Below are 13738 nucleotides of genomic sequence, written 5' to 3'. Positions count from 1 at the left end.
ATGGTCTCCTTCGTCTGCTTCCTCTGCCCTGGAATGTTCAATGCTCTCGGTGGTCTCGGTGGCGGTGGTCAGGTTTCCACAAAGGCCTCCAACGATGCCAACACGGCCTTGTACTCCACCTTTGCTGTCGCCGCCTTCTTCGCCGGTACCTTTGCCAACCGTCTCGGCCTCCGTCTGACTCTCAGCTTGGGTGGCTTGGGCTACTGCATCTACGCCGCCTCGTTCTTGTCCTACTCTCACAACCAAAACGAAGGCTTCGTCATTTTCGCCGGTGCCTTCCTCGGCGTGTGCGCTGGTCTCTTGTGGACTGGCCAGGGTGCCATCATGATGTCCTACCCCTCTGAGAAGGAAAAGGGACGCTACATCTCCTGGTTCTGGATGATCTTCAACCTCGGCGCTGTCATCGGTGCTCTTATCCCCCTCGGCCAGAACATCAACACCACATCGCGAAGCACTGTTACTGACGGCACCTACGCTGCCTTCATTGTTCTCATGTTGCTTGGTGCCATTCTTGCTCTCTTCATGTGCGATGTCCCCAAGATCATTCGTGAGGACGGCTCTAAGGTTATCGTCATGAAGAACCCTTCTTGGCAGTCCGAATTCAAGGGCTTGTGGGAGACCCTGGCCCAAGACCCGTGGATCATCCTTCTGTTTCCCATGTTCTTCACCTCCAACGTCTTCTACACCTACCAGACAAACGACATGAACGCCCCTCACTTCAACACCCGCACTCGCTCGCTCAACAACCTGTTGTACTGGTCCTCCCAGATTATCGGTGCTCTCATCTTTGGCTATGCCCTTGACTTCCCCAAGGTCCGCCGTAGCGTGCGCGCAAAGGCCTCCTACATTACGCTTTTCGTCTTGACCATGGCCATCTGGGGCGGTGGATACGCATGGCAGAAGAAGCAGGCTCCTCGCGGCGAGATAGAAGGCAACTTGGACTACCCCACCATTGACTGGACCGACGGCGGCGAGGCTTACATTGGCCCCATGTTCTTGTACATGTTTTACGGATTCTTCGATGCCTGCTGGCAGACGAGCATTTACTGGTACATGGGTGCCCTCTCCAACTCTTCCCGCAAGGCTGCCAACCTGGCTGGTTTCTACAAGGGTAAGTTGCGCGTCCCTCGACTCATTTGACGCACTCATACTAACGTAATACAGGTATTCAATCCGCCGGCGCTGCCGTCTTCTGGCGTCTCGATGGTGTTCAGACCGAGTACAACACCATCTTCGGCGCCACCTGGGGTTGCCTTGCTGGTGCCCTCGTTATTGGTGCGCCCATCATCTTCTTGAAGATCAAGGACACTGTTACTGTCGAGGAGGATCTCAAGTTCTCTGATGAGACAATCGCTGACGTTGCCGCACCGGGAACGGTCGACACCAAGTTGGAGAAGGAGGTCGCGTAAGCAGTGGTGCTGCCGCGAAAGTTAGGGCAATGCCTGCATGATATCCATGGGAGTTGTTTGGGATTTTACGTTGACGAGGGATGACGATACCATGATGTGCTTTGCGCATTGGATGTTGTAATGTTGGATTAGGTCCGTTTATATGTAATGTCAAGGCTTTATCAAGTCACATCAAGTCTGAAGTGCATATTGGTGATAATCTTCTGCAAGTTCTACTGATCTATGTCTGTGGTCTATCAGGATGCATCGTTCAACTCATACATACCCCCGATGTCTATCCTCCACCTCCTTGCCGCCATATCCCCCACCACCTGGCGTATTGACCTGGATATACTCGCCTTCCTTTAGGTTGATAATCGCCTTTCCGCCAAGATTAATCTTTTCCATCCCCCCCTCCTCATTAAACAGGAACGCATAATTCTCCCCCTTTTGCCCCGGCCCACCGCCAGCCATACCCCAAGGCCTATACACCCTCCGATCCGAAAGAATACTGAACTTGAGCGGTATACGCGCCTGGATCTCACGGGTGATGCCGTCGCCTCCGCGATACTTCCCAACACCGCCGCTACCTCTGCGGATACCGTAGGACTTGACAAGCACAGCCGTCCGCTTCTCAATAACCTCCGCGTCTGTCTGGCGCGTATTCGTAGAGTGCACGTGCGTCGAGTGCTCCCCGTCGTACCCGGCTCCCGCACCCACCCCGCCGCCGATACTCTCCCCGTAATTCCACCCCTTGACGACTTGCCCGGTCTCCGGGTCCCGCCCGCCCATGCCCCAGCCGAAACTGTTCGCGCACCCCTGGCTTGCACCGTGTGTCCCGAACGCGCGGAGGATGACGTCGATGACGCGCTGCGAGGCGAGTGTGCTGCCGCAGATGGCGACGCCGGGGCCGGGGTTGAGGACGGAACCTTGCGGTGGGAGGATGATGTCTACTGGGTTCAGGCAGCCTTGGTTTAGGGGTATGTCGAGGCCGACCAGGCTGCGGATGGTGTAGATTATTGCAGAGTGGGTGATGGAGATGGGGCAGTTGTAGTTTCCCCAGATTTGGGGGCCCGAGAGGGAGAAGTCGTAGGTCGCGGTGCCGGTTTCGGGGGCAATTGTGATGTTGACGTGGAGGGGCGTGCCGTCGTCTAGGTGGTCTGTCGCGGAGAGACCGGACGGGTGGGAGACGGCTAGAGATTTGAAGTAGGTTCTGACGGCCGTCTCTGCGTTGGCTTGGATGGCGGACATGTACTTGTGCACCACTGCCACGCCTTGCCTTCCCTCGCCTTGCTCAGCGCAGAGTTTCCGGAGGAGCAGGATGCCGCGCTGGTTCGCGGAGGTTTGGGCTTTCAGGTCCGAGATGTTGTCGGCGAGACGGCGGGAGGTGGAGCAGCCTGGGAAGGAGCCCGCTTTCTCAAAGGCGGCGACGACGTCGGATTCGAGAAAGTGGCCGCGGGAGACGATTTTGAGGGTGGGTACGTTGAGGCCTTCTTCCCAGAGCTGGCGGGACTCGGGCATCATTGAGGTGATGCCTTTGCCGCCTATGTCTGTGTGATGGCCGCGGGAGGCGACATAGAAGGCGATTTCTTGGGTGGTGGGTTCGTCACCATCTGTCTTGTCGGTAGCGTCAGAACCGGCGGAGGGTGATCCGGTATCGACAAAGACGGGCGTGACAACGGTCAAATCTGGGAGATGTGTGCCGCCCCATTGCGGGTGGTTTGTCAGGAGGACGTCGCCGGGTTGGAGGCGGCCTTTCCAGTGGCGGTGTTGTTCTTGGATGGCGAATTGCATGGAGCCGAGGTGGATGGGGATATGGGGCGCGTTGGCGACGAGTTTGCCCTCTGGGCTAAAGATTGCGCAGGAGAAGTCGAGGCGTTCTTTGATCGAGGTAGAAATTGCGGTGCGTTGGAGGGTGGTGCCCATTTGTTCTGCGATGGCCATGAAGCGGTGAGCGAAGACGGAGAGGAGGATTGGGTCTGTGGTTTCTGTTGCCTCAGTTTGGGGTATTTGTGTCGGCGCTGTGGAGGTGGAGAGGAGTGATGTTGATGAAGCTATTGCGGAAGCTTGTTTCTCGAGGAGGACGTGGGAAGAAAGGATGTACGCGTTGAACGTTGGTGATACAAAGATTGTCTGCGTCTGGTCGATGAGCAGTGCAGGGCCCTCGATCACGACGCCCCTGGGGACTTCATCCAGACGATACACGCCCGTCTCGCGCCATTCGCCGTCAATGTACACCCTCTGCTTCACGCTCGGCTCCGGGGCAGCAGCTACACCACTGCTAGCACCGCTCCTCCTATCCGCGAGCTCCTGAGTCGCTGACGTCTCCCGCATCCCGAACGCGCTCCCCGCCGCGCTGCCTGTTCCGCGGACCTTGATCGACTCAATGACGATGTCCCGATCCATCGAGAAGGCAAACTCGCGGAGGTGCGTAGCCTTGAAGCTCGCGGCATAGTCACCATCGTCGGGACGGGAAATTGTGAGGTTGGTATCGGTGCCAAAGTACCGCAGCACAAGACTCTCATCAAACACCAGAGAAGCTTCATCCGCGCCCTGAGAGACTAACTCTTGCGTCACCTTCTCCTTCAGCGCAGCCAGACGGTCAGCGACATGGGATGCTACGGTCCCTTGCACGGCGCCGTCGCTGTTTTTGAATTTCGCGCCGTAGGGCTCCAGGGTCTCGCTCTGTAACTCTGCCTGCGCGATGCCGTATGCCGAAAGCAGAGAGGAGAATTTGTGAATGAAGATGCGGCGGATACCGAGTTTGTCGGCAATCTCGCAGGCATGCTGGCCACCCGCGCCGCCAAAGGAGACGAGATTGTGGGTTTCGGGGGCGAAGCCGCGGGCTTCGGTCGCGTTGCGGATGGGGCGGGCCATTGTTTCGTTTGCAACGTCTAGGAAGCCCAGGGCTACGTCGTGCGGTTGGAGAGTCTGATTCGTCTGCTCGTTGAATTCTTCCGTGATTTGTTTAAACTTCTCCTCAACGACGGCGGTATCAAGCGGTTCGGAGGCCGACGGTCCAAAGATGGAAGGGAAAGAGGACGGGACGAGGCGCCCGAGGAAGAGATTCGCATCCGTGACGGTCAGAGGCCCGTTCTTGCGGTAACATGCCGGCCCCGGGTGCGCGCCGGCGCTCTCGGGTCCTACAGCCAAAAGACCACTGCGCGCAAAGAGGATCGAGCCGCCGCCAGCCGCTACGGTTGCGATGTTGAGCATGGGCGTGGTGATTGTGCGGCCCGCGATGGAGGTCTCGGTGAGGTAGTCGTACTTTCCATCGTACCGCGAGACATCCGTGCTGGTGCCGCCCATGTCGAGACCGATAACGGGCGTGCCGTCCTGCGGGTCATAGCAGGACCTCGCGATGCCAACTACGCCGCCTGCGGGGCCGCTGAGGAGTGCCTCGTTGCCGCGGAAGCGGGAGGCTGCTTTCAGGCCGCCGTCGGAACACATGAAGTCCACGCGGCGCGGTGGGGCATCGGGGAGGAAGCCAGCGTGGAAGGAGGCGACGTAGCGCTGGATGACGGGGTAGAGGTAGGCTTCTGAGCATGTTGAGGTGCTGCGGTTGAGGAACTTGATGGTCGGGGAGGTGGAGGAGGAGGTTGTCACGTAAGAGAAGGCGAACTCCGGGGAGCGGGCGAGAGAGGCGACGAGGTCTTCGTGGGCCGGGTAGAGGTAGGCGTGCATGAAGGAGATTGCGAGGGAGGTGTAGCCTGCGTCTTTGATAGCGCGGAGTTGGGACCGGATGAGGTCGGGGTTTGGGCGGCGGAGGATGCGGATTAGGTCACCGGTTGGTGTGCGGACGAGGTCTCCTTCTTGGGGAGTAGATGATGATGACGTTAGTGGTGATGTTGAGGCAGCCTTGAGAGCCGCTTCCTTGTCCAAGGGCGTTGGATTGAGATCGTAGTCTGCCGGCACGATGCGCTCATCGATCTCAACGACGGTCGAGTGTAGAGCCGTGGGCTTGCGGATGTTGAGATCAAAAAGTTTTGGACGGGACTGGTCGCCGATGACGCAGACATCTTTGAAGCCTTTGGTGGTGAGGAAGGCGAAGCGCTCGCCCTTGTGTTCTAAAAGGGCGTTTGTGGCGACTGTGGTACCGATGCGACATGATGCTGAGAAAGTGTTAGCAAGACTCAAGATGATGAACAATGTGAAAATTCACCGATGCGCGAGCCATCTAGTTTTTCGCCGATGGGAATGGGCTTCCCCTCTACGAATTTCAGGACGCGTCTGATGGCTTCAGTCGGGGCGTCAGGGTAATTTGCTGGGTCTTCGGAGAGAAGCTTGAAGATGAGGGGTTCACGACCGTCGATTTCGGCGATGACGTCGCAGAATGTGCCGCCGCGATCGATTGAGACTCTGATGTCGGCGGCCATGATGCTCGGCTGAGACTGGTAATCCCTTGTGGTGTTGATGCTTAGTTGAGTTCTGACCGTGAGTCAGGACTGAGGAGTACAAGAAATGTTTCAATGAATGCTCATAAGTGAGAACGAGAGTGAGTCCATGAGATCTCGCTCACGTCCGGCCTTCCGAAACGTGGATCATGAGCGAATGTGAGTAGATCTCATCAGCGTAAATAAGAGAATCTCATGAGAAGTCTCATTAGTCTTGTCGTTCCTTGCGGCAATTGATGCCGAGTGCCTGGTGGGAGGGACCGCCGATTCCGCCCCTCCTCAAGCAGCTCACCAAACAAACAAGCGTCTGCCGGTCGGGCGTATCGGGCGGCACGATTGCGTGCGACCGGACGCTATCCGCCTCTTGCGGACCCAGCGTCGGGTCGTCCCCGACAAAGACTTTACTTCGACCGCTCATGCTTATCGCCCGTCAAGTGAATTCGGCTCTATGAGTTCGGTATGGTGTCTACGTTTCGTGAGGCTCAATTGGGGGCAACGACTACACATATGATTGCGCCATTGATCCTACAGAAGTCGCGTCCCGAGTCATCCCCGGATGTTTCCCCCGAGGGACGGGTCGATCATGACCCTCCCACGAGGTACGCGAGCACCATGGTGTCCGGCTTCCGAGGCCGGTGCGAGGGTGCACTGCCGTCTGTCAACCGGAGCTTGGCGGTCATGTTTGTGACGAGCAGAATGCTTAAGCTGAGTTGCAGAGACCGCGTGGCAAGTGTCCTTCAGTTCGGACGGAAGAACGTGTGGAGTGAGTCGAAGGCCAATAGACACGCCGATCACTCAAGCAACTTGGCATTTTTGGACAGACAACCTTGTCAGGCACTCTCGTGGCACACAATTCTGCCCCAACTTTTATCTCTGTTTGGTTCTCTTTCAGAAGAGTTTGCGGATTGAGGGTAGCTTTGGACGACACTTCATCCGTGCGATCGGTTCATATGGCTGAACTGAGGTGCACTGAACTGGCATTCAACAACTTCGAAGGCTTCCACTGAACTCATCAATGCGCGTTTGCAACATCGTTGGGTCAACGGGATCACTGGCCATGATAGTAGCTTGCGCCAACCGCATCATCACAGCAATCGCTGCCCACTTCTAACGAATCAATCTCCATCGAAGTCCGACTAGCGCCCGACTCAGGGTTCGGACGTGGAATCTCCCGAGCATTCGCGACTCACTCGGCTTGTTGTGGGCCACCGGCAAGAGGGCTTAGAGGTTAGGACCTGAGCTCAGTCGTTCAGGATCGCTAGACATCACCTAGGTCATACGCAAACCTTGAGACTTACCAAAGACTTAGCAAGACTTGCTAATCTTGCTCAACGCGCGCGCCTCGTGGTAAATAGACCCAAACACCTGGAAGCGGCACATAATTCCCGGAGTTTAGTATCCGCAATTGAATCTGGGGAAAGCCTTGGTTGTTTTCACTTTCCACCAACGAGCCACCAGGCAAACTGCGCCGAGTGAGCCAACTTCCAACAACACTCCACTTTGCAATATAATTAAGTTGCCATTGTCCGTCCGATTGCTTAGTCTGGCAACTGTTTCCTAGGGGTCGCAATACAGACTTAGCCACTAACCAGGGCTGCGAGACACCACGCGTTCAAGTTGAAACGTCATTGTTAATATAAATGGAACGCATGATGGCAAAGCCACGCCAGAGAAGGCCGAAAGTGTTCGTCTCAGCACACGGGTCTTTTTTTAAGGTTCTCGGTTGGGCGGCACTACTGCGTACGCACCAAGCCCACGGTTCCACGGTGACACCGATGTCCCATCCCACTTGGAAGCTCTCGAGTTGTGTCGCTTCGCTTACGATGGCCTCGAGACATCGGCTCGAGTCAGCGAGATTGTGATGATCTATCAAAGGCTTGGACGGCAGGAGGTCTCCGTGAATCGATGAGTAGAACTTCTATATAAGTAACTGAGGAATCTCTTTAATGGCGTAATACTTGTCCCCCATCTCAACATCTCTCACTCACACAACTGTCTCTTTCGCAACGACTTCACTACCAAAAATCAACTTGCCCCTCTTTCAACCTCAATCAAAAACCACCACTACAAACAACAGCCAAAATGCAGTTCCCTACCTTCGCCGTCCTCGCCAGCATCATGGTCGCTGGCGCTTCCGCTCAGACCACCTACGAGACCGCAAACTACCTGTCCGTCTGCCAGCAGGGCACCAACCTCTTCTGCACGGGCAACACCGGCGTCTGCCAGAAGGGCAAGACGGACACCTTTGACGCCAAGGCTACCAAGGCCAACGAGGACTCCTGCAAGGGCCTCAAGCGCGGCGACGGCTGCACCCAGACTGTCGCTTGCGTCTAAATTCCCTGTACGAAATCATTTTTTGGTCATTTTGAAGCGATGAAGGAGAGATTGATGATTTTTGGCATGGGCGGTAGCGTTGCTGTTTAGCAGAAGCATTGGGGAGGGAAGGGGTAGGCGGGTTGGGCACGGCAACCGCTGCACCAAGATCGCAACCGAGGAAGGCCACTTGAGATAGACCTTGCATCTTATCACGAAGATGACACAACCCAGAAACAAGTTGTTCTTGTCACACTTTCTTGACTGCCATCGTATCTAAGTGAGGTGCAATGTCCCTGGCAATAGGCAGATCTGAAATCTCACCTGTCTAGGAGTTCCGGGGGCCAGGAATGCGGAGCTAGTGTTTGTTGACAAGCGAGTCCAAGTCGTGCGAATTGAGGAGCTTTACTCTCGACATCCCGCCTGGAGGCTGTTCTACAAGACCCGTTGTTTCCATTTGGATCTTACTAACTACTATGGAAAAATTCAAAGTCTAAAGGAAGTCTTTGATTCGTGGGACCCCGCTTTCTCTTCAGTCTCTTTCCCACCACGTTTGCTGCAGCCCTAGCTTTATGTTCTGATACTCCTTCATTTCAGTTAAGATCGGCAAAATGGCCTCCACGCAAGCTAAGTCTATGCACGGCAAAGTCGCCATTGTGACTGGCGGTTCTAGAGGCATTGGTGCCGCTATTGCTCTTGAGCTAGCCAAGAGAGGCGCAAACGTCAGTCCAAAGTCAACTTCCCCGATCATTGATGAGCCTGGACCACTGACAGAAGTCCACAGGTCGTTATCGCCTATGTGTCAGAGAACAGCGTGAATGTTGCGCAAGATGTAGTAAATAGCGTCAAAGGCTTGGGCAATGGGGCGGATGCCATCGCAGTGCGAGCCGACATCTCCTCGCCCGACTCTCCCGCGCGGATCGTTGAGGCCACCGTCAAAGCGTTTGGAGAACACATCGATATCCTCGTAAACAACGCCGGTATAACATCTAAACTACCCGTGTCAGATGTTACACCAGCAAACTTCCAGGAGAGCATCGACGTCAACCTCAAAGGGCCCTTCTTCATGTCTCAAGCTGTCATACCGCACCTCCGCCGTCCAGGCCGCATCATCAACATCACCTCCGTCGCAGCCCGGGGCGGCTACGCCTCCGCGAGTCTCTACTTGGCCTCCAAGGCCGGGCTGGAGGGCCTCACACGTGCCCTAGCCGCGGAGTTGGGCCCGGCGGGACATACCGTCAACGCGGTTGAGCCCGGTGTCACGGAGACGGACATGGCGCGCGACTCAGGGGCGTCGGAGGCTCATGGGGAACATGTCAAAATGATTGTGGCGATGACGCCTTTCGAGAATCGGATGGGCAAGCCGGAGGATGTCGCGTATGTTGTTGCTATGCTTGCTGAGGAGCAGGCAAATTGGGTTACTGGGCAGACTATATCTGCTTCTGGAGGGTTCTCAATGTTGTAGGCTACCTTTAACTCCGAAATTCACAGCTACTATTTCCCTCAGGAGTAACTTCAAGATCTTATTCAATGAGTCTCTGCACTGTGTCTCATAAGTTTGCCTACGATTGCTCGAAGAACCATAGCTTTCTTGGATGTTTGGGTTATTCGCTGATAATTTTGCTTTACCGTCAATCTTCAGACTCATTGTGGTGTATTCATAAAAGATGCGTAGATTTGACTCCAGCCCCTGCCCAGAACCCAGGCCCTACTGACGTTTGCAACAAATCAGTTACGCGGCCATCATGAGCTCCTGCAGGCGGCGCAGAACCTCGTCCTCACCAGGATAATCAGGACCTTTGATAGACTCAAAAGCCGGGAGCAGGACAGCCTCGTCAATCTCCTTGTATTTCCCAAGCTGCACATGGATCACATTGCCGTTCCGGGTAGTGTCGGCCATTAGATACGCTGCGCCGCGGGCAACGGCTTCAGCGGTCTGGATCTCGACTCCAATCTTAGCCATAAGACCTTTCAAGTCCGGCAGCACGCTGCTATCCGCCCACGTCGGCGCCAGGGTGTTGACTCTGATGGGCAAGTTGGCAGATGCGATGAGCGGGACCAGGCCACGTCCGAATCCGAGAACCGCATGCTTGGCCGTGGCTGAGAGATGTTGTTAGCTGGAAAGCAAGCCACAAAGGGGCTCCAACTCACAGTAGTCTACAGCACGAAGCCGCTGGAGACCGGTGGTAGAACCGTTGATAACAATACTGCCACCCTCGGCCTGTTGCCGCATGTAATATATCGCGATCGTAGCCGTGTGCATGACACCTGTGAGACTGACATCCAGAAGCTGGTGTGTTGGCTCTTTAAGATCGCCGTTCTCGTCTACTTCAGTAGACAGATAGTTGGCGCGAGGACCAAGGCCAGCGTTGGCAAAGACATGGTCGATACGTCCGTGGACCTCCTTTGTCTTTTTGAAGAGTGCGATCTGGTCAGCCCAGATGGTGACATCGGTCTTCACAAATGTGTAAGAATTTTCGGGTTGCTCCGCTGGCGGCTGAATATCTGCGTTGACGACGGAGGCACCCTGAGAAAGAAGCGTGTTGACTGCAGCTAGGCCAATGCCTGATGATCCACCAGTCACGATGGCCACCTTGCCCTTGAGGCTGATCAAGTCTTTGTCTTCAATAAGGAATTCGGCCATGTTTGTGTATGCAATGCGATGTCGTTGAGAAGGAGTTGCACACACGTGGCTTGGCGGAGCTTGTCGATATTAATAGCCGATTCACACCCCAGACCCAGTTACTTGCAGACATTCTTCAAACCCCTCCCAGATACCAGGCAACTGTAATGTCGTGCGACGTGTCGGTCGTCGAATGGGACTCAGACCGGGTTTTGGACTGTATGCGGTGTAGCCAGGTCCATTTTCAAGCTAGGGGAGCGGAAAAGCGGCCACTTTGGACTTTCTGTTTTAGTCCCAGAGTGCGACGCGTCAAGTGAAAAGCGCATGCTGAATAAGGGCCCCGGTACTTTGCGTTATTTCTCAATGATCAGTGACAGGGGTTTTTGTGGGATGTGCATTGGGGGCGGCCGCCGTGTCACACAGCAAGCGAAGAAATTACATCTTTGACGGTTTCGTGGCGCTGATTGGATCTTGTCGGTAAGTGAAATAACATGTCTATCTCCTAATAATTGCAGGTCGCTACATGATTACGGTGCATGTCGTTACCAGAAAGAGGAGACTGAAGGGTTCAAAGACGCCGTGACAACCATCTAGTTTGAACAATGTTACTTTCAGGCCAATATACTAAGTAGGAATCGAGGAGAGTGATGTCAAGGATCTCGTGATTCAAGCAGACTTCTTGCCGCACTCAGTCAAGGACTCACGTCTAGCCGGCATACGTGGTTGTGAAGATTGAAAGATACTTGCAGTCCACCACTGGCTTGAATCGTTTGGAATAAGATTGGAATGCATAGGTGGTCGACTAAGTAACCAGAGATCCAACATAGACTTCAATCTCTTAAAGTAAGGGTGAAGTGCATGAGTGGCAACATTGTAACTAAGGTACTCAACTAACGACTTGCTTGTTGAGGAATAGGGTTTGCACATTACAGAACCCTTTCAGACCATTTGCACCCCACTCGGTTCCAATTCCACTCTCCTTGTGCCCTCCGAATGGAGCTAAAGGTGTGAGATCGAAGTGTGTGTTGACCCAAACATTGCCTGCTTGGATTTGCCTAGCAATCTTGGCGGCTTTTTCAAGGTCGTTTGTCCACACGGATGCTCCAAGGCCCATCGATGTGTCATTGGCACGGGAAATAACCTCATCTTCGCTGCTCCAGGAAAGAAGAGGAACAATAGGACCTGTTCAAAATGCATCAGAGCCAAGATTCTTATGGTTGGCAAGGGCCGGGGGAACCTACCAAAGGGCTCCTCGACGACCAGGCGCGACTTCTCAGGAGGGCGGTCGATGATCGTAGGGGTAATGAAGTAGCCTTGCGACTTCTCAATGTTGCCGCCTACAGCGACTTTCCATCCTTGAGACTCGATGTCCGAGAAGAATGTTTTGACTCGTTCATACTGCATCGAGTTCTGCAGAGGTCCATGAGTGACGCCAGGTTGCGAGCCATCACCAAGGTTGTATCCCTTGACGTGCTTCACTAAGGCTTCCTTGAAGCGGTCGAAGATGGTCTCATGCACGTAAATGCGCTTTAGATTAAGGCAGATCTGAGTGAAAAGTGTAAGTGAATAGTTGCGGAGATAGAGAAACGGTAGCGTAAACATAAATACCTGGCCGGAGTTGAGAAAGGCGAAGAACGCCACCTTTTGTCATTTTAGTCAGTGATGATCAGTAGGCTGTAGAGTCGTTGAGTTAAACACACCTTCTCGGCGACCTTGTCAACATCTACATCCGGGAACACGATAGCGGGATCATTTCCTCCCCTTTTCTCGTAAGTCTTTGCTTGACCAATTCAGCAATACCAGTACACTCACAATTCCAGCGTGACTCTCTTCAAAGTCTTGCTTGCACTCTGCATCACTAGTTTTCCCGTTGCTGTGGATCCAGTGAAGCTGATCTTGTCAATGCCCGGGTGACTTGTCAACCAAGGTCCAAGGTCGTCGTCTCCACTCAAAGACTGCACCACACCCGGCGGGAAGAACTGTTGTGCTAGTTCAACTAACTTCAGCCCACAGTACGGGGTGAAGGGTCTGCGAGTCTGTTAGCATCCATAGCATGGCTTCTTATTGTGTCAACATTCATACGATGGCTTGACAATGATCACATTTCCGGTCAGGAGGGCTGGCGCAATTTTACCCGTAGCTAGAAGCAGTGGAAAGTTCCACGGAACAATAGCTCCGACTACACCCAGAGGAGCGTAACGAGTGATGATGGTCCGGTGATCGTTGTCCTCTACAACATCCTCCGGTAGTGAGATACCGGCCATGCCACGAATCCAGCTGATCGCAGCCTCTGTCTCGGCGTCTGCTTGAGGGATCTAGGGAGTGTAAGCGTAACCTGGCATTCGATGCTATGAAGAAGACTTTGTGTAGGGGCTCATACTGGCTTTCCTTGTTCAGAGATCAGCAAGTCTCTGAACTGGGTTCGGTGGCTATCAATAGCATTCGCATATGCCAGAACAGCACTCTTTCGGTCTTCGTACGAAACCTTCGACCATGCTTTGAAGGCATCCTTTGCTGCAGCGACGGCAAGATCAAGATCCTCGCGCGTAGCAATAGGAACCCCTGCTTTTGCAGTCAGGTTTGCCGGATTGATGCCATGACGGTTGTTCACTGTTGGAGAAGCTTTTCCGTCTATAATCTGAACAAAATCGTCACTGAAACTCAGTGCCGTGAAGCTGTGATTGTTTATAGTATCGGCCATGACTCGTTTTGCTGTGGGTTGGGAGAATAACTGACTGTGATAAAAAAATTCTACCCCGCACAGATTGTTGAGGTTTTGTTGGCAGGCTCTTGAAAAGGGCAGTCATCGGTACGAGGACATCATTCAACATGTATCTAAGACATTTCGGTTACTCAGCTGGCAGCACAAGTACCCCGCAGTTCGAGACACTCCAAAGACCGGACCGACCGCCGATACGTCGTGCATCTGCCCTTTCTAGATCCTCGGATAACATCAGTTATGACGAGCTCCGGTTCAGTCGGTCCAATAATTCCGGTCCGGGGTCATCGCCCTGGAATCA

At 54.2% G+C, this 13738-nt stretch overlaps 6 protein-coding genes across 6 annotated transcripts; 3 read left to right on the top strand and 3 right to left on the bottom strand.

The window, feature by feature from the left end:
• BDZ83DRAFT_591740 (major facilitator superfamily transporter) lies at window positions 1–1409 on the top strand (the record flags this gene model as incomplete). Its single annotated transcript, XM_060506469.1, has 2 exons — window positions 1–1111; window positions 1165–1409. The coding sequence occupies 2 exons, from the start codon at window positions 1–3 to the stop codon at window positions 1407–1409; spliced, it is 1356 nt and encodes a 451-aa protein (XP_060358682.1).
• A 191-nt stretch (window positions 1410–1600) lies between these two features.
• BDZ83DRAFT_641033 (Hydantoinase B/oxoprolinase-domain-containing protein) lies at window positions 1601–6074 on the bottom strand. The gene is made up of 2 exons (XM_060509529.1): window positions 5551–6074; window positions 1601–5500 (listed from the first exon to the last, which is right to left on the bottom strand). The coding sequence occupies exons 1-2, from the start codon at window positions 5762–5764 to the stop codon at window positions 1665–1667; spliced, it is 4050 nt and encodes a 1349-aa protein (XP_060358681.1). The 5' UTR covers window positions 5765–6074; the 3' UTR covers window positions 1601–1664.
• Window positions 6075–7610: 1536 nt separating this feature from the next.
• Window positions 7611–8277, top strand: BDZ83DRAFT_641030 (uncharacterized protein). The gene has a single exon (XM_060509528.1). It carries the CDS (start codon window positions 7865–7867, stop codon window positions 8114–8116), a length of 252 nt encoding a protein of 83 aa, XP_060358680.1. The 5' UTR covers window positions 7611–7864; the 3' UTR covers window positions 8117–8277.
• A 429-nt stretch (window positions 8278–8706) lies between these two features.
• Window positions 8707–9560, top strand: BDZ83DRAFT_757667 (short chain dehydrogenase; the record flags this gene model as incomplete). Its single annotated transcript, XM_060514927.1, has 2 exons — window positions 8707–8817; window positions 8880–9560. 2 exons carry the CDS (start codon window positions 8707–8709, stop codon window positions 9558–9560), a joined length of 792 nt encoding a protein of 263 aa, XP_060358679.1.
• A 267-nt stretch (window positions 9561–9827) lies between these two features.
• On the bottom strand, window positions 9828–10739 carry BDZ83DRAFT_591723 (short-chain dehydrogenase; the record flags this gene model as incomplete). The annotated part of the gene is made up of 2 exons (XM_060506466.1): window positions 9828–10195; window positions 10247–10739. 2 exons carry the CDS (start codon window positions 10737–10739, stop codon window positions 9828–9830), a joined length of 861 nt encoding a protein of 286 aa, XP_060358678.1.
• Window positions 10740–11417: 678 nt separating this feature from the next.
• BDZ83DRAFT_797225 (aldehyde dehydrogenase domain-containing protein) lies at window positions 11418–13525 on the bottom strand. The gene is made up of 7 exons (XM_060515886.1): window positions 13099–13525; window positions 12801–13033; window positions 12531–12746; window positions 12419–12479; window positions 12327–12359; window positions 11960–12263; window positions 11418–11900 (listed from the first exon to the last, which is right to left on the bottom strand). Exons 1-7 carry the CDS (start codon window positions 13417–13419, stop codon window positions 11605–11607), a joined length of 1464 nt encoding a protein of 487 aa, XP_060358677.1. The 5' UTR covers window positions 13420–13525; the 3' UTR covers window positions 11418–11604.
• Window positions 13526–13738: the final 213 nt, after the last annotated feature.

This window comes from Colletotrichum acutatum, assembly GCF_030867785.1.
Source record: "Colletotrichum acutatum strain CBS 112980 chromosome Unknown BDZ83scaffold_177, whole genome shotgun sequence".
Lineage (NCBI taxonomy): Eukaryota > Fungi > Ascomycota > Sordariomycetes > Glomerellales > Glomerellaceae > Colletotrichum > Colletotrichum acutatum.
The sequence above is the reverse complement of the archived record's forward strand: the minus strand, read 5'-3'. Positions and strand labels throughout refer to the sequence as shown.